This window comes from Fundulus heteroclitus, chromosome 19, assembly GCF_011125445.2.
Source record: "Fundulus heteroclitus isolate FHET01 chromosome 19, MU-UCD_Fhet_4.1, whole genome shotgun sequence".
NCBI classification, from domain to species: domain Eukaryota; kingdom Metazoa; phylum Chordata; class Actinopteri; order Cyprinodontiformes; family Fundulidae; genus Fundulus; species Fundulus heteroclitus.
The window spans coordinates 9,835,358-9,848,521 of NC_046379.1; the positions used below are offsets into that span (position 1 = coordinate 9,835,358).

The window sequence follows — 13,164 nt, forward strand, 5'->3', positions numbered from 1 at the left end:
TTCTTTAAAGCCCCATTGTTAAAGAAGCCCAATCTGCATTTAATTCTGATAACTTCTCCCGCTCTTGCTTTCGGATGCGGAGCCAGTTAACACAGAGTCGGAGAAGTCGGGATTCCAAAATAAAAACAAAAATCCAAAAGGTTAGAATTTCAATATGGAAACAACCAGGAAAGCTGTTGTATCTCTTATAAGCATCCTTTAATGCTAGACTTTTCACACGCAAACAACACTTTTGTTTTGCACATATTGCAGCCGCTATATGTTACATGGATTTTGGACGCACTCTTACAACTGCGACTAAAATAATGGTGTTTTTTCACAGCTTACTGTTGCTGATGCGACAGGTCGCCACATTGGATCTGACAATTGTGGTGCATTCCATTTGCCTTGCAGGTCGAAACTAACGAGTCGCAGATTATATTATGTCCGCCTTTTTGGGATCCAGATTCCCTTTTGTCGGACAGTAGGAAAAAACATAAATGCTCACACATGTTAAAACAATAGCAATGACCATAACGCTGTTCTAGGCAGTATTTTTGTTCAAATAAACAGAGCTGAAACATCCGGTCTGATGAACATTGAAAGGCAGCACCTGTACAACCAACTAAATGTTACATAAATAATAGAGAGCTGCTACAAACAGTCAAAGTATGAGGTTTTAATCAATGTTGCTGCGAGTAGTAACTATCATGAATGTTGAAGTCGGGTACCATCCAGTTGCACTGGCTTTCCAACTCGTATTACCGACTTTAAGGGCCGTTCCAGCTAAATTTCCCGACCCATAGGTCGAGAATTTCAACTACCGAAGACAAATGGAACGCACCATTGGCCTTAAAACATTTCCTCAACTTTCAGAGGAGAAAGTCTAACTTTAGTGGCCGTTGATTTTTTTCTGATCCGGAACCAGGATTTCCGAGTTCCGACTGCAAATGATACGCAACCCCAGGTCCAGGATTTTTTTTACCTTTGGATTTCCAATGTCCACCAGCATGTGTCCTAGGCTAACGTAGGCTTTTAGCGCAGGAGAAAGGCCTAAATCATTATTTTTATTTGAATATTACAAAGTTATGTTATTAACTGTATTATTAATTTCGATATTTTTTAATATTATTTTTTCTCTGATAACCAAGTAAAGTATCTGCATTCACTGGTTATAACAATTTATTTATGTATAAGTTGCTCAAGTAAAAGCATTTTTAATTGTATTACTAATTTTAATATTGTTAATAGTATTATCTTCCCCCTGATAACCATGTAAAGGGTCCGCCTTCACTGTGTGTTTGAACAATTTATGTATGTGTAATTTGCTCAAGTAAAAGCTTGGGAGGTTTGCCACTCACAATATGGCGGCGGTGTCGACGTAAACGTGTGACCCGGACGTTCTTGTCGCGTCTTTTCTTCTTTATCTCTGACGCTGGATAGTCAGCCGTATGTTTTACCCCAAAAAATTATGTAACCTAAGAGCTCAACTGTGGCCAACAGGGCCGTGTTAAAATCTAACTTGCAACTTCTAGTTTAGCCCATTCCTTTTCAGCCTTTTCTGCTTTTGTTCTTTTACTTCTTAGGCTCAAGAAAGGCGAATTTACAGTGAAATGTTCACGGCGCAGTGAGCCAGGAGCAGCAGGGATGCGCTTAACGTTAGTTTGCCTTGTCAAGGTACTGTAATATCTGTTTCTGTTAGCTGTGAGTGTTTAATGAGATCCAGATGAAGCCCACATGTTGCAAAGTCATGGACCAAAGTATAAGTAGGAGGGAATTCAGTGACAAATCCCATTGGCTGCTGGAGGAGGATGGGAATTTGTTGAGGGGAGGAAAAAAAAAAAAAAAAACTACATGCAAAAGTTGGTTTTCTCTAGCAAACAGACTCCCTAGAATCAAAGAACTATGGCAACCCAAACAAAGGTGAACAGCAAGAAAATAAACTAAATGGAGAGGGAAATGCATCATACATACTCAGGCCTTTCTATGATTGTTTTCTTTTTTTTCCTTTTAGCCTGTTCTCCATGGATACTTCAGAAGCTCCTGCTCCTGGAGGGTCCGAATTGGTAAGTCATACCTTGACATTTCTCTCCTCGTCTCTTTTCTAGATCATTGCTATGCTGACACGATGTTGCTAAACGTTCTGTGCACAGCTTTTTCTCTTAAGGGCATTGAATATGACCAGGCTGCAGTCAATCTCATCAAAGATGGAGGTCAGCAGGTACAGTATGAACGTTCTCCTTGGGCCAGCAAAAATAGCTTTCATGTTAGTCCATGCAAAATGAAGGAAGGCTGTAGGTCATCATCCATGTGCGTTTCCATCGCATAATGATGTCGGAGTTAAAGGCTGTCCGAATTCGGCACAGCAGTCCGAAGCTCCTTTACTATAATACCGCGAGAATTCAGCTTGCAGGCAAGGTTATAATCAGCAGCACAGCTTTTCTTTCAAAGAATATTCAGTCAATCACAATAAAATGTGCATTTCTATAATAGATGTCAACATAAGCTTAAATTTACAAGTTATTTTTCGAATAGATTATTAAAAAAAAAAGACCATGGTGACCAAAAGATGAATATGAGTTGAAACTGTGGAAACCGTTTTCTATTATAAGAAAGAAGGTAGTTTAGTATTTCTGACTTTGACAAGAGCATCATCCATATGTATGGGAATATATGTTTGCTGCTTGTCCTGGTCAACTTAGATTAAAAATGCTAAGTTTTAATCTTGTTTAAAATGTGTAAATGCAAAACGGCAATTAAAACAAAACCTAAACCAAGACAATTAGAATGTTAATAACTGGACTTTTATTAGAAGCTTTTAATGAATTTACATGTAGCTACAGAAGCTTAATTGCATTACATCAATGCATAACCAGAAAACAAAAAAAATGCTACTGTAGACAAAATTGAAGCAGACACAGACCATTCATTATAAATAATTATTTTCAGTTCTGAATAATAAATCTCCAGTGGAAAAAGAAAACACCACTTGTTTACTACGAGGCAGTGAAATCTAGATTCTAGTAATATAACCGCAATCAATGCCTTTTGTTTTTGATTTTTGTCTTTCAACAATAATGTTAGACAATATAAGAAAAACGATACATTATTTAGGGGTAAAGAGGGCAAAAACATACCTGAGTGAAACAGCAGAGGCGGGTGAAATGAATTGAACCATTTGCCTTTAAGAAGCCTCTTTGAGACGTGGTACTTCATTAAAGAACAGAAGCTCTCTCTAAACCCAGAGGAAGTCCAACAAGGAAGCAACTTACTCTTTCAATTCATGGTTTCAACTTGTTTTGGGTTCTTTTAAAAAAAAAAAAACAGAATCTTCTAAAATACTTTGTTAGGATATCCAACCAATACCTGAGTTTAATTGATGTCTAGACCTGACGGCGTGTCTCTGTCCACCTCAGCTTACGGAGCAGTACAAGACATTAAACCCCATGCAGCAGGTTCCTGCAGTGGAAATCGACGGGATCACTCTGTCTCAATCAGTAAGTTTAATCCCTCTCTCCGTGTCAGCCTACAAGGATGCTCACCGCCTTGCACATGTATTCACACCCCTGGAATGTTTTCTGAAATCTGTAAATTTACAAACCACAAATTTCTGTGATGTTTGGATTTTATGTGATTGAACAGCACAACAACATAGTTTTAAAGAGAAAAGGATTCACGATGTTAGAGTTTTTTTAGAGGAGTATGAAAAGTGTGTTATGCATTTATATTTATGGATTTGCAGAGTCTTCTACCACTGCAATTACAGCTCCAGGTGTTTTTGGGTTGCTGTATGTCTCAAGCTCAGACCGATTGTGCAGAGATGCCCCTGTCAATATCAGATTTCAGGACGTGTTCTGGTCTCTCAATTCAATACAGTGTGGGACTTTCACTAGGATATTTTAAGATACAAATATGCTTTTATCCTAACTAGTCCATTGTAGCTCTGCCTTTATGTTTATGGTTGTTAGCCTGTTGAAAGATGAACATCTTTCTCAGGATCAAGTCTAATGCAACTTTTTACAGGGTTTCTTTGAGTAATTGGGGTGTTAAAATAGGTTCTCAAGTTTTCACAAATAACCTCCCACCAAATACTATTTTTAGCCATTTAAGAAGTGTTTTTACTCTCTTTGGCACCGTGATTACAACTTCTCTATTTATTTAGAGGAGTCTGGCAACACAAAGCAAACAAGCCAGAGGTCTGACTTTTACATTATTTTTAATCAGTGAAGCATAAATGGCCATTTACTCTACCCCATAGAGACAAACTGCAGGATGGACCTCACCTTGCTGCTGTGGAGGGGGAACATTAAAGCCAGGATTAGGCTCGAGTTTCACTTCCACAGAGCCACACAGAACATGGATGATTTTATGCAGTTGTGGGGTTTTAACAAGATTTTATGTGATGTCAGAAAAATGAGAAATTCAATATAACAAGCTCCTTTAAGTATTTTAACTAGGGCTGGGCGATAAATCGATTAATTCGAATTTATAATTCTTTAAGATTTCATTTTTGGAAAATCTGGATTTTATTTTGCCAATACACTCATTGGGTTTCCATGAAGAGAACAGCATGTGATGCTGAATATATGTTTAGGCAAATTTATTGTCAAAATATTGTTAAGTGGAAACTTTTTTTTACCATAATACGAGGTACTTCATTTACTTATTTACTTTTTTTTCAAACTTAGTTTGAAGTTCACAAGTGCAGTGAAGCCTGTTCTTAGCTCAATGTGTAATACCACTAGCAGCAAATGTTTTGTTATATTTTCAATGTTTATAATGGTACGGCTACCATCTTGTTTTACAAGCCTGTTTCACAGCTTGTTTTTAGTTGCACCTTGAATCCAGGTCAACTCCCTGATGAAATGCTTGACATAAAAAGCAAGTTTTTAAAATAATTTCTTTAATTTCTTTTTATGAAACAAAAAGGAGGGGAAAAAAAATCGATTAATCGGATTTGGTATGATAAAATCGGAGATTTATTTTTTAATCCATATCGCCCAGCCCTAATTTTAACTAAATGACACATTGTTTTAACTAAATGGTTTCTGTAGAATTTTACTTTTTGTAAATAAAGTGTTCAATAACCCCCCCACCAAGAAGTGTAGTATGGCGTTTCAAATCAAATGAGATGGTGGCTACACAGTCAACATAGGAGGAGGATGTAACTGTAGGCCAGCGCAATGTTTTGCTGGTCTAAAAACCCCAGAAATACATGTAAAAGGTTAAAGGGGTTTGAATACCTTTTTAAAGCACGTTTTTGTCCTACTGAACACACTTGTTTCGCTACTGCAGCTTGCAGTGATCCAGTACATTGATGAGACCAGACCAGGACCTCGTCTTCTTCCCGCAGACCCGAAGGCACGTGCCCAGGTTCGGATGATAAGTGACCTCATTGCCTCGGGGATACAGCCTCTCCAGGTAGCTGTAAAACCAAGATTTCTCTTCTATATCCTAAAAAAGAAAAAAAAAAAACGTGTAGCAACATTTGATGCGTTTCAGAACTTGTACGTACTCCAGAAGATCGGAGCAGAGAAGGTACCGTGGGCGCAGCACTTCATTACCCGTGGTTTTCAAGGTAGGTGGAAGCTTTTGTCTGGCCTCGACACTAACAAGAGCTCGTGAATTATGTTTTCACTGGGGTTTGTGTGACCTTTTTCCATCTCTTGCAGCTTTAGAGCCAATTCTGAAGCAAACTTCAGGAAAATACTGTGTAGGTGATGAGGTAAGAATGTGATTATCAAAAGTTTAAAAAAAAAAAAAAAAAAAACAGCCAAGAACTTGCATTCTGCTGATTGCTTTCATTTTAGATTTCCATGGCAGACATTTGTTTGGTCCCACAAGTCTACAATGCAGAGAGGTGAGTATCTCACCTGTCACTTTGAGGTGGTCTGCATCTCCAACTTTGTAATCACATTAAGCTAAAGTGCCTTGTGGAAGCATTCGTACACGTTGAGCCTTTCCATAATATCCTACAATCCCAAACTTCTAAGTGTTTTGCTGAAAATGTATGTGATAGATTAACACAAAGCAGGTGGAAGGTTACATGATTTTCCCTGATAAAGTGAATTTAAAAGCTAGTTTGGGTTTATCAGACAATATCTTCTTGTGCACAGCTACACACCTACCCAGCTGTGGCCGCCAACCTAAACCGACATTGAAGACACTCCAGAAAATGTATTATCGAAAACCGGCAGGAACAAAACAGCAGTACGATTGGCAAAAAGCCATATAGGGGACGCAGCAGTTATATGTAGCCACAGAAACCTTACTTTTTGGCCAATATGCACGTGTGCCTGAGCACAGCACGTTGTGAAGCGTGTTGATGGCAGCGTCATGCTTTTAGAGGTGTTACAACGGCCTAGTCAAAGTCCAGTTGCTGTTCCCAGACACTCCCCATCCCATCAGACTGAGCTTGAACTATTTTCCCAAAGACAAACAGGCTCAACATTTTATAGCTGTGCAAAGCTGATAAACATATACCCAAAGCGATTACTGAACACAAATGTGCAGCACACTTCAGTTTTGTTTTAGAAAAGATTAAAAATATATATAAATCAGGCGTCATTTTCCTCCTACTTCACACCAATGTTTTAGTTTGTGTTGCTCCATCACATGAAATCCAACTGAACTCCTTGCAGTTTTGTGGTTTGAATGGGACAAAGTGTGAATAACCTAGAAAAAGCACCCATGTCCAAGCCCCGTTTGAATCTAGAAACATTTAATTTAAAAACGTATGACATGTTTTTCCATTTCTGCAGGTTTAAAGTGGACGTGAGCCAGTTTCCAACCATCAAAAGGTTAAATGAGACCCTGCTTGAGATCGACGCTTTCCAACTGAGCCATCCATGTCGCCAACCAGACACACCTGCTGATCTTCGAGCGTGAAACGACAGTGTGGCACAAGTTAAACGTGCTTTAAAGAAGTGTTTTATTGAATCAACAGTGAATAAACAATGAAACATTGATAAAAAAAAAAAAAAAAATTTCCAACACCAAATAACTCCCGACAGATTTATAATGTGCAAAACATGCAAATCAAACATTTGTTATGCAAAAGTGCAAAACCTCAGTGCATACATCTTATCGCTGGTGCACAATTTGTGGTCACGCTATGGAGGATTTACAGCCAGGGTTAAGCGAAGGAGAGGTTCACCTCTTACATCAGTTATCTGCAGCTGCATGAACGGAATCATTTGTCACCAGAAATTTCCACGGGACACTTTATCGTGTCGTCGTAGAAGGAACCCGAGCAGTCGGAGCCACCGAAGACCAGCACTGAGCACTTGATGTTTCTGTTTTCATCCTGCTCCGTTTGTAGATTTATCATGCTGTGTCCTGCTCGGGGTTTGGAGCAAAGCAGGGGGCATGCCACTGAGCTCCACATGCCGGTGTCTAAATATGGGAAACCAAAGCAGAGCATATTCCTTACTGAGCAGATGATTGATTTATTTTAAAAATGGTTGTCGATGGTAAAGTGTCAGCACTCACCTGTGTTGAAGACATGCACGTCCTGCAGAGCTCCGATCGCGCTGCAGCCTCCACTGATCAAAATCCGGTTATCCAACACTGGCACTGCTGCATGAAACCTGATCATTTAAATGCAAGAAGGTTTTTTTTCTGCACTTTCATCCATTTTTTTTTTTCTGGCTCGGTTTGATACGATGATTTGAGACACCAAAAAAATGTATATATATATTCTGGAACCAGATGGCTTCGTCGATGACATTTATCAAGGTCGATTTGGTCTGTACTCACCCTCGAGGCAACGGTGGCATGTTGGCGTATTTCACAGCTGTGTACTCCATCAGTCCTTCACTCAGAGGAAAAACGCAAACATCAGAGCAAAGTGGGGCACGGTGTTGTTACTGAAAGCCAACCAAATTGGTCTCCTTACCCAGATCCAAAATATGAAGATCGTTTAGGTAGGCGGCCGTCTTTCGTCCTCCAAAAATGATCAGTTTCTGTCCAAGAAGCGTAGCCGAGTGCCTAAAGCGTGAGTGCCGTGTCAGTATTACGAAATATTTGTTGCACCATTACAAGATAAATAAAAAAAAAAAAAACACTATTTTACAAACAGACTGACCCAAAGCGAGGCAGAGGTCTGTCCCCCTCCACAATGGGCTGGTACCAGAGCTCATACTCTGGGCTGAAGATGTAGAGAGCGTTGCTGCAGGATTTATCTCCCAGCGCGTGGCTGAGCCGAACTCCTCCGAACACAAAAAGCTCTTTCTGGTAGAACACAGCCGAGTGGTACGACAGATTCGGCACGCTCCCTTTCGCCTCGAGAAAAACATTTACAGAAATAAAATGGTGCACTTCTGTTACGGGATACATTTTGAAAAATCACATTTAATCAAAAGGTTTTCGCTGGAGAAATTTGGATTTTATGTTTTGCTTTTTAAAATATTTACCCATTCATCTCGTATTGCAGAAATAGGTGTAAATATAAAATTGAAGCTCAAACGCACAATTTTGGCAATGCAAAGCACATTATGACGGCATAGAATTCATGTCTTTAAAAAAAACATTAAAAAAAATCAATGAGAGGATAAAAATATAGATTCAGATGATTGAATTAAATATGTTTATACGTCTAATAATTAAACTGATTGCATTATTAAAACAATTTGACCTAACTGATTCACAATAAACCCCAAAAAGAAACCGTACATTAAACTCTGAAAACTATCAAGCTACTGGCTTCAATGACAGGAAATTCAATGTTGTAGGATAAGATCCACCCAAGTATGAAAACAACTTGCAACACATAAAATGTTAAATGGACTCATCTGGAGACAAAAATTAGTTGAAGTATATTAGTATACTATATAATACACCTGGATGGGCATCTTCCCAGAGTCGTGATCCTGGTAACAAACCTACAGTGACAAGCCTCCAGGTCCAGGTCAGAGTGTTAAGGATGTACAGCTCGGCGTAGCGCTGACCCTCCCTCAGGCCACCGTACAGAAAGACCGCCTTAGAGTCTGGGTCAAAGGTTGCCGTGTGTCCTCGGGCGCATGGAGGCACTGGTCCAGAGGCAGAACAGCTCATAGGGAACCAGAAGTCACTGTCTGCATAGATGTCAACAAAATGCAGGAACATTATTATTATTATTAAAATAAGCAAAAAGTCTTCTGAAACGTCCGGTTTAGCATTACACATGTACAGTTTAATGTTCTGACATTTTGTGTGAACACTTTATATTGTATCTTTTAAAACAATTGACACTTTTTCGTTCTGTCACACCACAACAAGATGCTTCAGAGTAATCCATTTGGGATTTTCTTTGACAGACAAAACACAAAGATCGCCTAATAACTAAGGAGAAAAAAAAAAATAGGTCTTCAGTTTGTTTAATTAGCTCGTTAATAATAAGTGGCAAGGTCAGTTTTTTACCCTAAATCCAAACCGCTGAGTGTGGTTTAACGCCAACTACACGTGGCGGTGTCATCCTATGGGGGTGATTTTTTTTTTTTTTTAAGCAGGGACAGGAAACATGATCAAAGTTCATGGGGAGTTAAATGGAGCTAAATAAACCTTGTTTAGAGGCTGCAAAACTCTTGAGACGAGTGCAGAGGTTGCTCCAGGACGACCCTAAAGGCTCCCACGTACCTGTGCAAACATGAACTGTCACACTATGAACTGCTCGTCCAGAAGAAGTCTTCACATTTAACTGTTTTGTGTGACACTGAGTTTGATGCACTGAGCTGCTGCTAACAGGCGGTCACGAGGACGCGCGGCATCACAGCATCTCTGCACCGCCCTGACAAGCGTGTGGTGGGAGTCTGCTGGAAAAGACGCAGCTCTAGGTGCTCAACTAGCTAATAAAACATGCTGCTATCCATTACTCATCACGTTCCACTGGCAGAAAGTGGGGGAAATGTAGGAATTTGTCACAATAAACGTAGGCAGTAGGTGCGCTGGACTATGATGGGTAAAGCATCTGCTGAGAGTCACACTATGTGCACAGAAAGGCGAGCATGTGCAGGCCTTAAACGTACAGCCAGAGCTGGAATGGATAAAAACATATTCATGTTTCACTTCACTTATTTCTCTGTTTTAGAAATAAGTGTTTAGAAAGGAGCCAGTTGAGGTGGTTCGGCCATCTGATCAGGATGCCCCCTGAGCGCCTCCCTTTGGGGGTTTTCGTAGCACGTCCCACTGGGAGGAGACCATGGGGGAGGCCCAGAACTCACTGGAGGGACCATTACACATCCCATCTAGCCTGGGAATGCGTTGGGATTCCCAGAACAAGCTGGAGGATGTTGTTGAGGAGACGAATATCTGGGTTTCTCACCCCGGACCTGTTGCCTCCGTGCCCCTATCTCAGATAACCAGAAGACAAAGGATGGATGTTTAGGGATGGCCTAGTCAAAGTCCAGAACTGAATCAAACTAAGAATCTGTGGCAAGCATAGGAAGTTGATCTTTATAGACACCCTCACCCTGTCAAGATGACTATTTTGCCAAGAAAACCTGGAATAATTGTTAATCTCTAGATGTGAAAAGCTGGAAGAGATAACCTGTAGCTTTAACTGCATTGAAAGCTTATTTTGTCAATTATTGGCTCAGGAGGCTGAATATAAATGAAAATTATAGTTTTTTTCATAATAATAACAAATAGGTGTTGGTCTATAATATTAAATCCGAATAAAATACATTGAAGTTTGCAGTTGTAACAGGAAAAAGTTTGCCGAGGTCCCGTACATAAGAAAACAACGTGGACTGACCCAACTCCAGCTTCCACAGGGAATCCTTGCAGTAGTTCTGATCCGACGTTTCCCCCCCGATGAGGACGGCCGTATCTGGGTCGCTCAGACACATAGCATGGCTCCAGCGCTTTGACGGACGCGCTGAAACTAATCACAGCCTCCGTGAACACAGCTGCCGTGCACTCAGATGTGGCTTCAGAGGCTCCTGAGGTTCGTTGCGCTGACCTTGCCTGCTCTCGCTCTTAATCTGCGCCGTCATTTCCTCCTGGCTGCTCATCCTGCGCAGCTTCCTTTTCTTGGGGGTGGACGCTTTGTCCTCTGAGAGACTGTCCATATCCTCTGAGCTCCACGTCAGGCGGGCTCGCCGACTAACGACGGCACGCCTGGGTGTCTTATCCTTTGATTTGCACAGAACACGTCCCAGACATTAGCTTTATCCTGAAATTTGCTGCAATTTACTGTGATTTTTCAAGCTGTATGCCAACGAAATTTCGTTCTGTATGCACTTTGTGCATACAAAATGACAAATAAAGTTGTCTAAGTCTAAGTCTTATTGGGACATCAACAGTAATAGCACCAGCACACTCACCGTAGGCCACGCTGCAGGGTGGGGGGAGTCACTGGTGTCAACTTTATTCACTTGGATCTCAGAAGCACCGTTGTTGTGTGAGATCTCTGAGATCATCTGCAAAGATTTTGGAGGAGGTTAACGGCTGCAACGACGCGTTTCAAACGAAGACAGGTAAACCCGATGCGTTTCACCGTTTCGTTTTCCGCTGTTTCCTGTAAAGTACTGGAGAGGTCCGTCACACTTTGCTCTGACATCAGGCGCCTCCTCTGGGCCAAAGACGGGCTGCCAGCGACGCTGAGGTCGTCCTGTGGCAAGCGGAACGACACAGAATCACTGGTGCTCGATATGAAACCCTCACAATCTGCGACGGACCGTTACGTCTCGTCCCGAATCCGTCCTCGGGGTTTCAAAATATTGTTTCCAAGATGCCATATTGGTATTTTAAACATTCCTCTTTAATATACCAATTTAAAGAGGAATGTTTTCTGTTAATCACTTAACTCTGAGCCATCGTTCTGGCTCCTTAAAGTCAAAGGTGTGGTGCGTTTACGATCAAGGCCTTCAGGTTTGAGACTGACAAATTATTTTTTCTTTTTTTCAAAGCCAGCTTTACAGGTTCAGTTTTTTTTTCTGGGGGAAATTTTGCATTGGGCCAAGGTTATAGAATCAGGAAACTACTTAAAAAGATACACTCCGACTACGTGAAGTAGGCTAAAAGGATCATTAAAAAAAACATCATTATTCAACCTAAAAAAAAAGATGAGAAAAAGTCAAGGACTTTAGTCTGGAAAGAGTTAAAAAGCCATTTCTGAGGCTTTAGGACTCCAGAAAACCACAGAAATATTGTTTGCAGGAGTTGTTGTCAATGTGTAAATGTAAATAGGCTATAGCACTCCCTTGACTTTAAGAATCCTCAATAATGCCTGATTGAATCAATAGAACTAAACAAAAACACATTCCTCTAAAAAAAATGAGCGGTTTAAAACATTTGTACAGCTTTCCTCTGCATGTTTGATGTAAATTTCTTCTTCGCAGAGGAAACCAGGTCCTCCTACCTCTCCGCAGACCTTCAGCACTATCTTGCCATACACTCCTTTCCTGGCCCTCTCTGCAGCCACCGCGGTGACGTCATCGCTCCAGTCACCTTCCCAGGTCAGACACCTGAGGAAGGGGGGAGGAGAGGAGCTGAGCTTTTTTTGCTCCACTGAAACCCAACTTTCATCTCCTCATCCAAGCTTACTGTACTTTATCTGAGCGGACAGCGTCCCTATGTTCTGCGCCGGGACGCCCTCCCCGACCACCACCTCGGCCGACAACGTTGCGTCTTTGCACGGCCATTCTCCCAAGCCGAAGATGACCAGGTGTTTGGGAAGAGGCAGCGGGATGTGGACCTGGAAGCGCCTTCTGTTGGACTTACTGCGGGACACCCCGAACAATGAGCGTCATGATGGATCGCCATGGACTGCGTCTGCGTAAAGGTTAAAAAAAATAAAAATAAAAAAAAATGCATACCTACTAAACTGCCGGGGAGCGTCACGCAGGGACCAAAGGACGTAAAAATTCAGTTTTCCCATGATTTTGACCGGTTACCGAAGTTTAAACGGCTGAGGGGAAAAGTTGCTGCGCTGGGAGGAGCGCACGTGGGACTGAAGATCAATGAAGCCGAAGTTTGTCCGCGCGCAGCTGATTTACGACAGGAGAGCCGACTGTCGTCACGTGAAGGCATCAAACCTGACGTCGTTCGCATCACAATTACCTCCTAACATTTTATAGCCCAGTTAAAATTCGACTATTCATAGTATTTTAGTCAATCTAAACAAAGAAAATCTACCATTTTTAAATTAGGATGCGTTATTAAACTACAGGCTTTAGATTATTTCAAGAGCCACCACGTTTATTG

The 13,164-nt window shown here is 41.1% G+C and overlaps 2 protein-coding genes across 4 annotated transcripts; one reads left to right on the plus strand and one right to left on the minus strand.

Moving 5' to 3' along the window:
* The first annotated feature begins 1,359 nt into the window (after positions 1-1,359).
* gstz1 (glutathione S-transferase zeta 1) lies at positions 1,360-6,965 on the plus strand. 3 transcript variants are annotated; one of them, XM_012852225.3, is made up of 10 exons: positions 1,360-1,428; positions 1,566-1,656; positions 1,994-2,045; positions 2,133-2,200; positions 3,396-3,476; positions 5,275-5,400; positions 5,482-5,557; positions 5,652-5,704; positions 5,790-5,839; positions 6,741-6,965. In XM_012852225.3, exons 2-10 carry the CDS (start codon positions 1,627-1,629, stop codon positions 6,865-6,867), a joined length of 663 nt encoding a protein of 220 aa, XP_012707679.2. In that variant the 5' UTR covers positions 1,360-1,428; positions 1,566-1,626; the 3' UTR covers positions 6,868-6,965. The 3 variants fall into 3 exon arrangements, with proteins under 3 accessions (XP_012707679.2, XP_036006820.1, XP_012707671.2); XM_036150927.1 differs by having other exon boundaries at positions 1,395-1,656; XM_012852217.3 differs by lacking the exons at positions 1,360-1,428; positions 1,566-1,656 and adding an exon at positions 1,681-1,902.
* Positions 6,966-7,065: 100 nt separating this feature from the next.
* Positions 7,066-12,897, minus strand: zgc:163014 (uncharacterized protein LOC100038766 homolog). Its single transcript, XM_021310447.2, has 13 exons — positions 12,777-12,897; positions 12,510-12,680; positions 12,320-12,425; positions 11,456-11,569; positions 11,283-11,378; positions 10,919-11,090; positions 10,712-10,840; positions 8,866-9,053; positions 8,066-8,262; positions 7,877-7,968; positions 7,738-7,792; positions 7,471-7,568; positions 7,066-7,374 (listed from the first exon to the last, which is right to left on the minus strand). The coding sequence occupies exons 1-13, from the start codon at positions 12,836-12,838 to the stop codon at positions 7,172-7,174; spliced, it is 1,683 nt and encodes a 560-aa protein (XP_021166122.2). The 5' UTR covers positions 12,839-12,897; the 3' UTR covers positions 7,066-7,171.
* Between the last annotated feature and the right edge of the window lie 267 nt (positions 12,898-13,164).

Excerpts from the sequence above, each read along its gene's own strand:
- gstz1 (XM_012852225.3), top strand. The coding sequence starts at position 1,627 with ATGCGCTTAACGTTAGTTTGCCTTGTCAAG. Across the intron at positions 1,657-1,993 it reads CGTTAGTTTGCCTTGTCAAG|CCTGTTCTCCATGGATACTT; the intron begins GTACTGTAATAT and ends TTTTCCTTTTAG. Across the intron at positions 5,558-5,651 it reads CATTACCCGTGGTTTTCAAG|CTTTAGAGCCAATTCTGAAG; the intron begins GTAGGTGGAAGC and ends CATCTCTTGCAG.
- zgc:163014 (XM_021310447.2), bottom strand. The coding sequence starts at position 12,838 with ATGGGAAAACTGAATTTTTACGTCCTTTGGTCCCTGCGTGACGCTCCC. Across the intron at positions 12,681-12,776 it reads GCTCCCCGGCAGTTTAGTAG|TAAGTCCAACAGAAGGCGCT; the intron begins GTATGCATTTTT and ends GGTGTCCCGCAG. Across the intron at positions 11,091-11,282 it reads ACCCTGCAGCGTGGCCTACG|GATAAGACACCCAGGCGTGC; the intron begins GTGAGTGTGCTG and ends TGCAAATCAAAG.